The sequence below is a fragment of the Ischnura elegans genome, chromosome 9 (assembly GCF_921293095.1).
Source record: "Ischnura elegans chromosome 9, ioIscEleg1.1, whole genome shotgun sequence".
Taxonomy (NCBI): domain Eukaryota; kingdom Metazoa; phylum Arthropoda; class Insecta; order Odonata; family Coenagrionidae; genus Ischnura; species Ischnura elegans.
Window position 1 is genome coordinate 85,447,645 of NC_060254.1, and position 16,497 is coordinate 85,464,141.

Sequence of the window (16,497 nt, forward strand, 5' to 3'; positions counted from 1 at the left end):
TTTTGTGAATTGATGAGGGAAAACTGCAACTAAAAGGGAGACAGCTGAAATAATTCTCAAATCTACCTTCACCAGCAGAATACTTTAATAACATGCTTAAAATAAAATATGGAGGAGGAAAAAGAAGAGTTCTTGGATAAAAGGAATTGTTGTAAAGAGGCAGGTTCAATGGACAGGATGGTGTGATACACAAATTGTTCCCTGAAAAAAAACCTTCTTTGACCACTATACTACCTTGAATTAATACTAACAATGCCTGCCTGGTTACATTTGCATCAATGTTGACGATCTAAATCCAAATACATATGCACTTTATATACCAAGCTACAATAATATAAGGTAGTTAGTACAGGTAAATAAAATACAAATATCTATATCAAAATAACTTTAATTAATATTGATACCAAATGTTATCAATACATTTCATAAAACTTATTTTAGATTTTCCATGCCGTTAAAAGATGAAACAAATACAAGGAAGACCAGAGCACTCACGGGTGAGACACAATTAAATACAACTGTGACTGGCACAGCAATATGTATACGGAAAGAGAACCAAAAAACTATGATTTAGCCCACTTTAACAAGAATTTTCAAATAAACTAATTTATATTGAGATTGCTAGGATCCGAATGGTTATTGTCACAATGCATCACAAACTATAACTATTTACAAAGACCAAGTAACAAACTAACATATACTGCCTGTACCACAGTACAAGTTACAAAAAAACTTAATATTATTAAATCTAACTGATACAACAATAACAAATCATTTTTGTCCATCACTCAAAAATTTAGTAGCCTGAACTCATCCAGCATAATATCAAATATATTTTTTGGTTGACATTGACCTAAGGAGTCAATTCAATGCTGGGAAACATAGAATATAATCCATCGGTACATTATGAGCATGTTAATACATACATAATATGACTGCAAAAATTCACAACTCTTCACTCAAAAGTTCACAACTCTTAATCTCTAATCCATACCCTAAATTTAATACTCCTCGACATAATTTATAAACAAACATATGTTGTATTATTAAAATATTTGGAATGCTTTTGGTAAATATGCCTGATTTAGCATTACCATTATCATTCTTGGGCAAAAAATGTAAGAAAAAAATTATCTCTATAAAAAAACAACTATAAATGAAATTGAGAAAAGTATTTTATAAGCCATACCAAAACCCCAAATACGTTATTTCACCCATACTCATGTAGGTCCAGTATCACTTTGATTGAGATTGTTCCACTATGCTCTAAGGAGTAGTGCATAATGGCAAAAAGATGTGATGTAATTTCAGCCAAAATTCAAACCAGGGATTAACTGGAGAACAATATGCCAAGTATGCATAATGAGACCTAAAATGATCCTCAATCAAAGTAGGCACCACAGTTAGAACACTTCTTTGTTTTTGTCGCAAGACAGCACAGAATACCAATGGGAAAAAACAGTATAGCACATAGTATGCCAAGTGCATTGTACTGATCTTCCAGGACTCCAATCTGGAAAGAATATAAATCAAATTTAATCACCTAATTTTCAATTTCACACCATTGGATTTACATAAATATAAATAATTACATAATATTGCCCATCACTTTATCCATGAATAATTATTAGTCTTTCGAATATTACTTTTCATAGCCTCTTTTATTTCCTTCTTATCACAGCTAGAATTCCCATCCGTCTTGCTTTGATAAGTACTTTGTACATGAGCTTAGTATATAGGTGCATAAATAGAATATTTCATATACGTGGTCCCAAACAACATAACGCAGGTTCAATCTCAAGCCTAGAAGTTATCATGTAAAAGCCCCAATAAACATGACACGCTAGCCTTTACAAAACGTGACATGTTTGCTACAGAGCAAAACCTGCCAAACAAAATCATGCAACAGGAGCCAAACAAAATCTCGCATTTTGTTTTAAATAACTTCAGCAAAATTTCACTGACTAAGAAAGTACCACAAAATTTATGGCATGATTTTGGAGAAAATAGGAAACCTCTTCCCGAAAGATAAATATAGGTGTGCATTCTATAACAGTGACAATCTCAAAAAATTCCTGGGGAATACGAAAGACAAAGTGCAACCTTTGTAAAGGAGTGGCATTTATAAATTAAAGTGCAAAAACTGCAGTGTGACATATGTCGAACAGATGGGGTGCACGTTGGTGAGAAGAGTAGCAGAACATAAGAGGTGCTACCTAATTTGCAATCTGGAGCAGTCCCATTTTGCGAAACATCTTTAGGAAGAAAATCATGAAAGCGAATTTGTACTGGAGATACTACATTTAGAGAGGAAAGGGAGGAAATTGGACAAAATTGAGGAGCTAGAAATAAAGAGGCATATGACCAATGGTCAATTACTTAACGACATACTTTTTGAAAGGTTTTCCCCACTCCTACAAGTCAAGTGTTCCTTAACATCAAGGATGGACAAAAATCCAGAACCCTACAACCCCACTCCACACCCACTAATTACCTACCTCTTCCTTAACCCCAACTCACTGGAAAACCCTTTCGAGTCAACCAACCTCCCCCCCCTCCCTCCCTCCATCTCACCAGTGCCATCCTCCAACAGTTGTTTTCTCAATTCTCAATACAACCTCCACTTGGGGTTTCCAACCCAACACCTTCCCCTCCCCCTCCTGACACCCACTCCTTCCACTCTCTCCCCCATTCCCTTCAAGGAGTATATGTGCTTGCTTACCATTCAAATTTTTTGTACTTGATAATGACCTCTATGGTTCGAAACATGACGTACGGATGAATTAAATCAGTGGAAATCAACCAAGTCTCCTTTTTATTTTCTTTGTGAATTATTAAATGCATATGCTATTAATAGGATTTATCTAAAAAAATATATTAATTTTTTTTAATTAAAACTACTAAGAACGTAGTCTTGAATAACAATGAGAAAATCGAACAATAAAATACTTAAATGGGCAGCACTTCTTAATTTTGTAGATGTGTCTTTTCATACATGCATCATAATAACCATGATATTACATTTTGAATGAGAGACAGCATTGATTGAGACCTATCGTAAAATTCAAGGTCATATACAAACCAGGTCAAGACCTAACCATAAGTGGCTGCCACCCAGCTCATTTGCCGCAGTGTTCATCATTGCTTGCCCATGTTGATCTAACAAAGGTAAATGCACGGAAGGATGAAGTTCCCAGTGAAAAAATATAAGACGTAGCCACGATTAAAGCCCGCATATCCCAATTGCTGGTCAGGCATGTTAGCCAGTTACACCACCAAGCCATTTTCTCTGAGCGAACTTCCGGATGGGTTTTACCAAGCAAGGTGTTGATGTCATAATTCCACACTGTATCACATGAGGCAAAGGTTGTGCTTACTAAGCCACTGTTGGAGAGAAAAACACAACTTTGCCATTCTATTCTCAGTGAAGCAACTGGCTAACACGCCTGACCAGCTATAGGGAGATCCAGGTTCGAATCCTGGCTAAGTCAAATATTTTTTCATCGTGAACTTCATCCTTTACAGTTTAACTTTGCAACAATGAATGTGACTGCATACAAAGTCACTTGTTTCACGCAGTCCATCTAACAAGGGCTTCTATGAGACTTTGCATGGCTGCAATAAATACCATTGTAAACAATTTAGCCATATTTTAGTGAAGAGAGATGTTTTAATTGATTTCACTTAGTTTTCTTGTTGTTTTACACTTTTTCTTGTGAATTAAAAATTAAATGATATTTGCTGATACTCTCCTCCCCCTTTAATGGGCGATTGGGTGAGATTTAGCAGGACTCCCTCCACAAACCACTCAACTCCTCATGTTATTAATGGGCACCACAATGCCTAAGATAAAGCTGTACTTTGAACACTAGACAAACTTTTGGTGACCACCATTGACTTAAGTGGTACCCACATGAAATCGCATATGTAGCATACTTGTACATACATGTTATGCACCAAAATTCCGCAGAGATAAAATGTTGCATTTTCCTAGTCGTGAAGACTAACTAGCACGCTCAAATTCTTGCCTGGTTCTTTTAATCACTTAAATGACCAAGAAACAATTTGTATACCAGGCAGCAATACACCCCCTTGTTCTCTAAGCTTAGGTATTTGAATGGAGATTTTCCTCAGTAGCATCCAAATGAGGATCCTTGTACATTATCTCAGCCATGCAATAAGATAAGTGGTTCACGTATTCCTTAAACAAGTAGATGAAAGTATAAAAATTTGGCAGCACCATGTTTTCTCAATGCCTCACACTCAGAACCCCCCTCCCATATCTGAAGAGCCCATTGACAGAAACCGATGTTACCCGGGGCACCCTCCTCCATTTGCTTAAGGCTCACCCTCTTAACCACAAAGCTATTTTGAACAGAGTATAGGAGAGAGAGACAGCAAAGCTGAAAATAATGGCTCTGTCAGGCAGTGGCACGGTGAGGGGGAAGTTTTGGGGGATAAAATTAAATGGGGGGGCAATCATTCCCTTAGGGGTACATTAAGGGCACAAATTGTGTTCACTTGCACTAGAGGCACAATGAAAGTTCACTGCACGTAGTTTCCTAGCAAATGCAGCTATACAAAACTTTCAATTCCTGTCAACGCTACATACTTCGCCTGCCCAACTTGAAGAATGGATTTTATGTCGCCTTGATCCATCCGGAAGTTTCATGCACAACATAGGCCATTTCAAAATAAGGAATAACCTTGGTCAATGTCCAGTCGGCATGCAGAGTGCTCAGCTTGGCATCGAGGGTACAGGCCAGCCAGGCCAGGCGTACAGGCTTTCTACGGCATCACCTCTATTTCAAGATGGCGGACCGTTTTTGGCGGCGTTGAAATTGTTCGAATTTTGATTGCTAATAATTCCACCATTACTTTTTCAACGCATCTGTAATTAATCCCAATCAAAATGAAATTACATCAGAAGTGAAATCCATTCGTTTTTTGAGACCGTTCTGATAGGCTTGAACAACCCTACTGTGTTAGGATTTATAAAAAATCCCCCAGTAAGCCGTAAAACTAGCCATTTTGAACCATTATTCTTCAAAATTTTCTGGAGGAGGGCCCCCGCAACTCCTGCTTACCCTGGTGGGTATGCAATACCCCAACACCCGTAAGTATTAGTTGCGCCTAAAACCCCCCTAGCCTTAATTCCTAGCTGCGCCCCTGCTGTCAGGCACCCCCAAAAGCAAATTTTCAAGCATTAATGTAACTTAGTATTTATTCAGGCTGTAGTCTAAAAAAATTTCTTACCCTGCATGCTGGACATGCATTGACAATGATGATAGTTTGTGGAACTGTCACAGTACGGATAGATCCATAACATGGTGCATTCCCACAAGGTCCGGCAGGGTAAGGTGCAGGTCCACTATAGGGCTGGTATCCCGGGGGCTGACTAACAATGGGAGGATTACGGTCATCGGTCTGATATTGATCTGGTGCACTGTAGTGTGGTCCTGATGGCTGGGTATCACCTGAATAAGATGGTGACATTTAGGACTCTTAGCACAATAAATATCTATTCTGGAGGCACGAGGTTGAAAAATAAAAGGAATAATTTTCTGGGCAGCATAATTTTTTTAGCATAACAGTCTGCCCTTTTCACTACAATTAAATTTAGATGCAATTCGTACGTAAAACATTTGAACCAACAATTTTGAGTTTTTTCAATAGATACATACTCAAACAATAAAAATGTACGTACTTTTTCACACAATTTATTTACGACGACCGGTTTCCTTGCAGAGGCGACTTCTTCAGGTACAGAAATCATTATTTTTATAGTTATTTTGTTGTTTTAGATAAATTGTGAGAAAAAGTACCATACATTTTTTATTTTTTATAATGGATTTTCACAAAGTTACACCTGAAACAATCGAGTTTTGGATACATACTCGTTTAAGCCCGATGAATCTACACACGGTGTTCAGGGCATATATCCTGTACTTTGTCATATCTATCATTTTCTAAGTCCCTTCTCACTCATTATTGAGAATGGTGGGTCACCCCACCAAAACGTCTGAGAAAAACTTTTGTGAGTGTCCCTTTTTCTGTGTTTCTATGAGTAGTCATCTAATTATTTATTTATTTAAGTGTTACCACAAGAAACATTTTCCTCAAGACCATTTTCTAGCCCAGAAGTATTTTCATGAATTGATATGCACATATATTTCTAATAAAGTCATAAGTATTGGCAAACTCCAGCCCTCCATTTCTTCCAGTAATATGTCAGTATTTCACTATCTTGTGGTTCTTCTTTGTCATGCCCCTCTTGACCTGCATCAATTAATCGTCTCTTGGTCTATCAAGAGAACTTTTACTTCAATAGTCATTTTACACCAATCCAAAATCACAATCCATTAAAAGGATTTGGTAGATGGAAGGGTAAGATACGTTATGGCAAAAGAAAAAACCTTCCACATGTAGGTACTCCCTCGCAAGTTCAGAAATAATTAATAATAAAACAAAAAATTTGCTAACCACTTTTAATGAAAGTTCTGGTTCATTTACTCATTGAGAGTGGTCCTATTGAGTAATTTTGCAGATGGATATGTGGAACTTTGTTAAAGCCTTCTCTCCTGCATTTCTAATCAGCTCTGCAGGAATATCATCTTTTTCTGATGCCCCATACCTTTGCAGGTTTGTTATTGCTTCATCAGCTTCTGATCTTCAAATTCTGACCCCCTGGGCATCTTTTTATTGTACACTTACCTCTTTGGTTATTTTTGCTCTGAATTTGCTTCTGTTACATAACTCTTTCAGGTATACTTTATATCTCTTCACTAGCTCTTCATTTTCAATCAAAATATTTCCATTCTTGCACATTTTAGATAGCACTGAATGTTGTATCTTTTCCTTGAAATGGTTCCTCTCTATCAACAAGCAGCTTCCAATTCTTCATGTGAGATATTATTTTGAAAATCTTGGTCCAGGTCCTTCAATCACATTTCTTTAGATCTTCTCATTTTGCAGTCTTTTTTCTAGCTAAGTTGTAATACATCTGTCCTCCTGTTCTCACATTTTTGTTTTTATTTTTTCTTTAACAAAGTCTAAAGGCCCGTCTATATACAGAAAAAGTCATCCATACGGAACACTTAGGTTGAGATTCCAACGCCCATAAAACAATGTCAGTGTTCATGAAAAAAATAAGCAAAGGCCTGGAAAAATTTGTGCAAAAATTAGCAAGGGTTTGAATTAATGGGGAAATTAGCAAGAAATTTTAAGGCTTCAAAAGTCGAAGTCATTTGTTGTACATTATCATGCTTTTTCTGTACATTTTACCCATGGTACAAGGAAGAAGATATCTTGGAATGAAAAATAACATGGATATAATATGGAGTGAGGGAGTAAACTCAGGAAAAGACATCAAGGCTGCATAGAAATCACTCAACTCAATTTCAATACAGTGTGTCCTGAAGTTTGCGATTAGTTATGCAGAGGAATGATGTATGGCATCCAGACCACACTAATTTTTTCCATAAATGCCTAAAATTTGTGAAGCTAATCTTTTTAAAAGTACATATTTAAATTTACAACTATTTTTTCCATAAATCGACCTAAACACTTTTTACTTGATCACAGCTTTTTCTGGAAAACTTTTCTTTCCCCTAACATTCCTTTTGCAGCTTCCTGTAGACAACTTTTAATATTATTCCAGCTATCTGACTCTGATTTCTCAGTAACTTCTTTTATTTTGTTCTTCAAAGCTTCTTGAAATGTATGTTAATGGCTTTACTCCTTCATAGTTCCCACTTGCCATATATTTCTGCATATAAGAATTTCATCACATCACTAAGGGCCCATTTTCTCAATGCCATTATAATTTACACTACATACTGATTCAAACAATGGGGTATAATCAATTTATGGCTCAAATGACTTGTAATGTATGTAAATAATATTTGTCATAAAATAAGAGCACAAATACACAATTAATCTAGCCATCAAAGAGAAAGCCCAAGAACTTTTCTAGAAACCCACAAAAATATTTGCAATCTCTAGTGTTCCCATCAATTTCAGCTTAATGAAAATGTCATCAGTGAGTTAAGGCTAAACAAGAGGTTTGAAGGGCTGAACGTTCAAAACCATGGCATAGCCAGGAATTTCGTTCAGCGGGAGGGGGGGTCCAAAACCAGGGGGGAAAACTTAATAAAAACAGAGTACTAAGTGATAGCTTTTAAACTACTTTTATTAATCGAAAAAAACTTCATTTGCTAAAGAAACATTTTGTAAAATCATTATTTTTCGATATATATTTTTTTCTTTTATGAAGGAAAATAATTTGTGCATATAGTTTGGGGGGGGGGGTCTGGGCCCACTAGACTCCCCCTGACTACACCACTGGGTGGATCCAGGATTTTTTCTGGGATGGGGGCACAAGGGCCTGACAGGCAAATGGTCTTCTCATAATTGAGATTAAAAACAACATTCAACAAGTACTGTACAACTTTTTCTCTTAATTTAAATATGAAAGTTATTTATATGAAATTAAATGATTTAGGATCCATAATACACAAAACAAAACGAACGTAATGATAATTGTATTTAAAAAAATTTTAAAGTGTCAGGGGGGGCACGTGCCCCCCTAAATATCCCTATGACTATATTTATTTTCAAAGCAACACCACTTAAATTGAAATAACATTTTTAATTTAATTTGAATGGATTCTGGTCAAGAACCACATGAGTCTAAGGTAAATGCATCTAAGCCACATAAATCATGTCAATTTGGTTTCACCCCCTTCCAACTTCTCAACTGCTTAAATGAGTTAATATTTCTTCTCTTGATGTATGAAGAAAAAGGATGATTTCCTCAGAAAATTAATCGCAAGAGCAATTATTTCCTGAGTATTTGTTGTGTCTTTGTACGTACATGATGGTCTTTTTTACTATTTCCTACCACTGTCACCTTCAGTATTGAAGAGAGTTGAATGGGAATACAAATTCCCAGGTGTTACTAGTGACTCCGCTGCAGTTTTTGTATGTCCTTTCAATTCATACATCTCTCCCTTTAAAATGACCAACACAAATTGATTTAAAAGAGTGTAGCCCAGAGCCTTTTTACACTACCATGCTGGATTTAAAAACATCATGCTGAGGAAGCATACTTCACCGATTGTCACAGGAAAAGCCAAAAGGAAAAGAAGACTTCTCGAACGAATTCATGTTCATCAATAGAAAATTGAGAATTTTTTTTTCTTTTCAACTTCTCAGTCAATAATTAGATTTGCTATTCAGAAGGTTTTAGCACTACAAAGGTAAGAAAATCCGATGAGGGATTAGAATTTGTAGGCATTAAAAACCAAATGTTCTAAGGCCATCATGGTTGCTTGTTTGGAGGTGATGTAATATTGTTTCATTGATGTAAAACTTGGGAACAAGCATCAGCTTAAGAGCTTTTGGCATGCAAACATGAATCTGAACTTCGACAATTCCTTCTTCACAAGATCACTTCGACTAACACACTGGCTTCACAGGTATTGATACAATGATGACAGTATACTTAATTTTTTGTGCTGCCAATAACAGCCAGATTTTGCAAAACATAGTTTTCCTAAATTTTATTCAATGCTTACAGCGACACAAATAATATTTCAATGAGTGGGACAGTAGAGCTGATGCTCGAAAAGATAGCTAATATGAGCCATTTCTCCCTAAGAAGGGATGGTAATTTGTTGTACAGTACCACTGGAATTCTAAAACGATTAAATTAAAACAGAAATTGGAGGAAGATAAGAAATTCCCAGACGAACAACAGCAGCGGTTATTTCAGTATGGAGCTGGAGATATCGATGTATTTTCAAAGGGCCGTTAGAACTCTGGGAATTGGATTTTATTCTTAATATATCATTCACTGGATCAAATGGCAGTGTTGAGAGCAGGAAATTGGAAATGAAAGAGCGACTATCACCTTCAGCATTCAAGGAAATTGGATGGGAACACAAATGAGAAATACCGATAGATAGGAGTATTTATAATGAGGAAATGCTTAATGGTAATAATACATTTATGAGTTATTCGCACATTCAAAGACGCTAACAATTGATACACTTTGAAGTTATTAATCCTCAAATGTATTCGCTATTACTTAGTGTCTTACTTCTTCCTGGTTTAGTTAGCTTAAATTTAACGTTAAAATATTGAGCTAACAATGAGAAAAGATATTTTAAAAACTACATATTTTTGCCAAGTTAGCATCGATGATCATTAAAGCGATATAGCTTAATGCGTCATCGATGGATAATAAGTGACAAGATCATATCATTCAGGCAATTACGCTTAAAATACAATACGTTACGTAATATCTACTGACCTATAAGTGGTGTATACGGCGGCGGAGGATCGTACGGGTCGGATTTAGGCATAGCAATGACTTTTAAGAGCTGAGATTTGCAAGCGAATACTGTTACCAATGCCTATGATGATACTGCGACACTGCTTTCAACAAAACTTCTCCTGAGACCCTTGGAGAAGTCGATTGATAATGGTTGACAATGCTATATTTCAAACTTATGAGCGAAACAGAAGCAATTATTGCCTTTTTTTAGCCACTGTACTTATTCCTGTCACGATAATTCCTCTTCTAATGAAAATACATTATCATGTTTCTACCGTTTCCAACACACGTCAAATTCATTTCCCGCAGGGTGAATAACGAAAATAATACACCCTCGTGACTTCAAGGTCGGTGGAAGGGGTACCGAGGTAGTTACTCTTTTGACCGCCGGGGTCGTTAGTGGATGTGTGGGTAGTTTGAACTGAAAAATCAATTTGAACTTTCATCAGTAAGAGGAGCTTGTGAATAACTGAAGGCCTTCAAAGTATTTAGTGTAATATTTACAAAATTTGAATTAAGAGATTAAAATATTATGTACTCACGATACTTTCTCATACATGGCTCAGTTACTACGTCCAATATACTTACCAAGAAAGCCTTCACTGTGATATAATCATATGTTCTCACCGCCAGCAGCTTTACGACCGAGAGCTTGAGAGATTATAGCATCGTTAATGACGCTAACTTTCTCGTCAGTTTCAACCAAAATAGTGTAGTACTTGAGTTTCCTTTCCTCAGGCAAAGCAGTACTGGGTATTCCAACTCCTCGTATATTTGTATTTACTTTTAATCTCACCCTAAGAAAACACTTATACTCTCTCGAAAGTAAAATTTTAAATATGCGTTCGTCGTACACATCATCGCTCTCGATTACCGAGCTCTTCTGGTACGCTGTCATAAAATAACCTGTCGTCGAATGAATCATTGATTTTTAATGGCAATAACTATACTTTGCTAGTAGGTAAGTTTCTTTATGTGTCGAAATCTGTTACTATCGTAAATTTGGACGTGGCATGTGGTGTCAGCTTTTATTATTTTCAACTCAATTGGCCGACACTGTCATGACGTTATCAAACTACGCGTTTTTCGAATGATTATCGACAATTCTATGAATAAACAAACACGGCTCTCGGGTACACGAATGTTAATCTGGCTTATATCTGCCAGCGCTGTGAAATCACTCATTGCTTCGTTTCGTGAACTATACTGAATAATGATAGTTTTGACTTCTGGACTGAAAAAATTAGGTATGTAATGGTCTTGTCTAACTTTTTTCTCTATCAGCTAAGATGAATTTTAGGGTGGTGGTACAGGCGCTACTTCGCTATTCCCCGAGTTAGCTAATTTTATTTGCGCATTTGTAGAAATTCAGTGTTATTATTTTTTTTAATAAGACAAATCTCGGCAGCATTTTATAAGATTTTTCAATTTTAAAACCGCTAAAATGCGTTTTTTCCTGAAGGAGGTACTTATTCAGAACGTCATTGGTGTCTTCCGGAGTACACCAATAGAAACGAATTAATTGCAAAAATATATGCCATCCAAACCAATGCACCACAAAGTCAACTGATCATCACTCATATATAAATGATATAAATAATTTTGCACATCATCCCTGCTTCAAGAAAGTATATGCGACAAACGTTTTTCCCGGGGTGCTCATGGACACCCTATGCACTACAAGGAAATCTGTATCCTATAAATTTGTGTTATTTTCCGACTGCCGACTATCGTGATGATTACTCGATTTTTGCTGATTCTAGGTATAACTCATCGTCAGTATTATATCGTCAGTATGGTATCTGTGCAGTGGCGCCGACATCATGGGGCCTGAGGGGGCCCGAGCACTTTAAAAATTCGTTATGGGTGTTAGACCATAGGTTTCTGCGGCGATGATCTGATCTCTGCATTTCTTCAGGGTTTTCTTCCGCGTCAGTTTGTTTATAGACAACAGTTTCGCTGGCTATCCTGCCAGCGTCCTCAGGTCGAAGGTGTGTCTACAAACAAGCTGACGCGGAAGTAAGCCTTGAAGAAATGCAGAGATCATTCGTTATGGGTGTGAGGAAAAAATGTCTCAGGCTTGTCGATTTTCCCCGAAGTGTCCAGATATCGAGATTCGAGTTATCAGGGTTCTACTGTTTATCATATGACTCTTCTAAAATGCTTAAAAAAAAACTTAAAACTCACTACTGATAAAATTTCCCGGAACAATATCCCCGGTTTGGGCTCCCCAAATATTTTTTTAAGTTGGCATCCCTGTATCTGTGCATTACTGAAGGATCTCGGTTTTCCTATTAGGTTAGAAACTTTCGTTTCGTCCAATTTTTTTTTAAAACTTGCCCATTATCTTCAGCTTAGGCTCTTGACACTTCATATCGGAAATAGATTGAAACCCTGAAGATAAAGGGTAAAAAGAGTGGGGAGTAATGAAGTATCTAAGTTTCATTTGGAAGACCGAAATGCTTTTATTCATCATAATCGTCAGTCAATAATCCTAAGATTGGTTTGACGGAGCTCTCCATTCATCTCTTCTTTCCGCTAGTCTTTTCATAGCCAGGTATTTCTTCTCTTTTAAATCCTTTTTATAACCTGTCCGATGTAACTCATTCGGGGCCGTCCCTTGCTCTTCTTCCCTTCCACCTGTCCTACGATTGTTTTCATCTGGCCATCATGTCTCATAATGTGGCCAACTAAGTTGTTCCGTCTTCTGCTTTAGGTTTTTAGAAGACTTCTACTCTCCCACGCTTCATTGAACTTCTTCATTACTTACATGGTCGATCTATTTTATCTCCATCATTCTTCCGTAAGGCCAAATTATTTGGTTTTAGAAATACCTGTTTAGACGAATGGCAAGGGTCAATTTTATCCTCATTTGAAAAAGGCCAGATTGGCGCCCATGCGATTCCACTCCACGTGACGTCACAGGGGCCTAGTTTCTATACGAGTAGATAGGAGTTTTACATCGTCTGAGATTACCAATGCATGCATGAGGCACAGAGCTCAGGGTAACATCTCTTAATAATCACCTATTAAAAATGCGTATGGTCGGAAAGTTTCCTTCGTTTGATAGGGGAATAATAATCCTTATTCAAGCCAAGCGCTACCAGCTAGCAGGGTACTCTGCTACCTGCTAGCAGCCTGCATCGCCGCGGCGCATGCATCCTCGCCCTAAGGTCACCTCACAATGCGGCAGCGGGAACCAGACTGACGTCGCATGGGCTTTTCCCGGCATTCCTACTTATTGTTAGCCGTCGCGTCTTCGCGCGCTTAAAAATTTTCACTTTTCATTTAATCGCGAAAAATAGATATCGTCATTTAAAAATCTAAAAGCGTAAAATACGTACTACAGGAGTAATAATCTTTCGAATTAGGCAAAAAAAGTAATAGGAAACCACCCTATTGCTTTAAAAAAAATTATACCGCTGCACTAAACTCATTGCAAAAACATCTGCATCAGCGGGGAGGCCTTGAGGGGAAGATACAACATATTAGAAGGCATGAAAACCTTCTCATTCAGGAAAAAAAATTTGAATGTGTCAGCAAACAAACGTAATCTCTTATATTCATAGATTGGGTTTCTTAAGTGACTTTTTCGGAGATCACTGTTCTTCCTTCATTTTTCTATATCTCAATGGCCTCGTGATTAAGTCGCGGTTTGTATCTCCCTACCTTGGCGTCGATTCTGGTTCTTTCCAAGTCGGTCACGTGCTCCAAGGTTTCAGCCACTGTCGAATTGTTGTTTGCCCCAGTCGGCAGGACTGTACATGTTCTTCCAGTCGAGTGTTGAGTGGGTAACCTGTCTCCCTGATCTATATCCTCCCTTCACATCCCAACGGAGACTTTCTTGTCTGCTTCTACTTTGTTGCACCTTGTCTTTATTCTGATGATTGATATGCAATTCAAATTCAAAGTAATTATAGAGTCGCTCTAATTTGTAAGTGTAAAAGATTAATTGAAGCACGCAGCTCAAGGCCCTTGCTCAGGGATGTACGCAGATGAGGTAGGTAATGGAATTTTTTGTTTTAGGTATGTTTGAATAAATAAGTCGTGATAATAGACGCAAGTAAGCACCGTGGACATTATGGTCACCAACGAAATATATTCTAAAAATATATTGTTGCTCATTTGGATACATAATTACAATTTTTCTTTATATGAGAAAGTGTTTAGAAGAGAGAAAGTAAAGAGAAGTCTTCTCAAAATCATAAGAAGAAGGAACAATTTTGTTGGCCGCATTACGTGGCATGATGGCCTTATGAAAAAAATCGTCAAAGAAAAGGTGGGCCACAGGGAAGAAGGCACGGCCCCAATTGAGTTACATGGGACAGTTTATTAAGCATTGAAAAGAAAAGAAATCGCAACATCTCCACTCACATACCACCGCCAGATAGGTATCTCTCACTGGAGGAAAGAAGTTCTTTCGGAACTATCGGGGCGGTGCCATAAATTCATTCATTCATAACACTGCAAACCCAAGATTGGCGTACTACGGCCCTCCATTTCCCAATATAGTTCCTTCAGCTCCCTGAGTTTCTTCTCCCTTGCGCCCTTCTTCATCTCCCCCAAGTACTCATAGCTCTTGGTCTTCCTCGGTGGAATCATCCTTGAATGTTTACCTCTATATCACGTGATTCTGCCTTCTATGACATCGCATATTCACCCGGTCCTTCGAAGAGATATGGTGCTCCACAATTCCCTTCTTCTAATCGTATGCAAAACGTTAAGTATTCCCGTGAGGTGGAAAACTACACTATCGGGTAACGATGTGATTATTACATTGCATTGGAGGGGACTGAGGGATTCTCACAAGAACGTAAGTATGGCCTAGGTGAGAATAGAGCTCAACCCGTAATAAGCCACAGGTGTGTGAATTTCATAAATTTAGGGCAAAGGGGACAGTTATTTTTCCTGGACCACTTCACACTTCAAAGATATCTGTTTCGGGGTGTCCAATGGCTTCACCCAAGAGTTGAACCCGGGACCCGGGGGGTAGTAGCCCATTGCTGTACTCAATACGCTACCACCATCCTGACCATGTGAATCAGGAGCCTTGAGGGTTTACCGCTGACCCGAGACAGAGAACTGGTCCGAGGAGCATTTATAAATGCCATAGTAAATGAACTGGATAATGCTAGCTGCTGGGAATGCCATGGAATGAGAGATTACTGTCTAGCCATAAAAGTAAAGAAACCGCTACTGACTGTCAAAATTATCACTTATTGAAAATACATTGTTCTTAAGTAAAAGCATTTTACAAGTCTTTGCATTACGCGCATATTTTTCAACTATTGCCATTCCCGTTATAATGTATTGCTCCCCTATTTGGACAACCTCAGCCCCATCCAACATTTTGGCTCTTAATAGTGTGACAATTTTTTTCACTAATATAGTTAAATGCAGAGCCCCTCATCTTCGTGATATGTCCGCTGATACTGTTTTGCACACTTTCTCTATACCTAATATTACAATTTTAATCCTCAAATCTGATTTAAAACTAATACATACCATTCTGAACTCTGCCATAGACTGTCCCGATCTCGTCTCCAATCTAAATTTTGAAGTTCTATGAAGACCCACTCGAACGCATTCGCTCCTCCATGTGCCCATTCCCAGATTGTCACTAACCAAACGTTCCATCCTCTCCCGCCTCTCTTCCCTCATGAATTCCGTTCCAGATGACATTGGCCCGTTCTCCTTTCCAAAACACTCCTTTACAAACCGCGCTCTTTCCTACCTTATTAGAAACACATAAGGTCAATAAGTTGACTTCAATGTATTGTTATTTATTTAAATTTATTATGTTTGATTGTGTTTGTGCTTTTTATGTTTGTTATACTGTGCCACTATAAAATGGCAACCTATGCTGTAGGTGGACAATTTGATAAGTAAATAAATATAAATAAATAAATAAAAATGGTATCTATACACGGAGGAAATTGATCATTTTGGATTAGATAAATAGCAATGCTATGTGGGAAATAACCCGACGTAAAAATTTAATGTAATTATAGGAAACTTTCAAGAAACTCAAATATAAGGTAGAAAAACGTAGTTAGTATGTGCGATCTATTTGAATTCTTCTTATATCTAATAGAGTCCAAAAATGATCATAAAATTTATGTTTATTTTACGATCATGTTGTGGTTATATGAGCCATA

General features: G+C 37.5%; 1 protein-coding gene across 1 annotated transcript; it reads right to left on the minus strand.

The window, feature by feature from the left end:
- Nucleotides 1-370: 370 nt before the first annotated feature.
- On the minus strand, nucleotides 371-10,673 carry LOC124165302 (brain protein I3). The gene is made up of 3 exons (XM_046542654.1): nucleotides 10,316-10,673; nucleotides 5,257-5,477; nucleotides 371-1,513 (listed from the first exon to the last, which is right to left on the minus strand). The coding sequence occupies exons 1-3, from the start codon at nucleotides 10,365-10,367 to the stop codon at nucleotides 1,382-1,384; spliced, it is 405 nt and encodes a 134-aa protein (XP_046398610.1). The 5' UTR covers nucleotides 10,368-10,673; the 3' UTR covers nucleotides 371-1,381.
- Nucleotides 10,674-16,497: the final 5,824 nt, after the last annotated feature.

Excerpts from the sequence above, each read along its gene's own strand:
- LOC124165302 (XM_046542654.1), bottom strand. The coding sequence starts at position 10,367 with ATGCCTAAATCCGACCCGTACGATCCTCCGCCGCCGTATACACCACTT. Across the intron at positions 5,478-10,315 it reads GCCGTATACACCACTTATAG|GTGATACCCAGCCATCAGGA; the intron begins GTCAGTAGATAT and ends CATCTTATTCAG. Across the intron at positions 1,514-5,256 it reads ATGCATGTCCAGCATGCAGG|ATTGGAGTCCTGGAAGATCA; the intron begins GTAAGAAATTTT and ends TATTCTTTCCAG.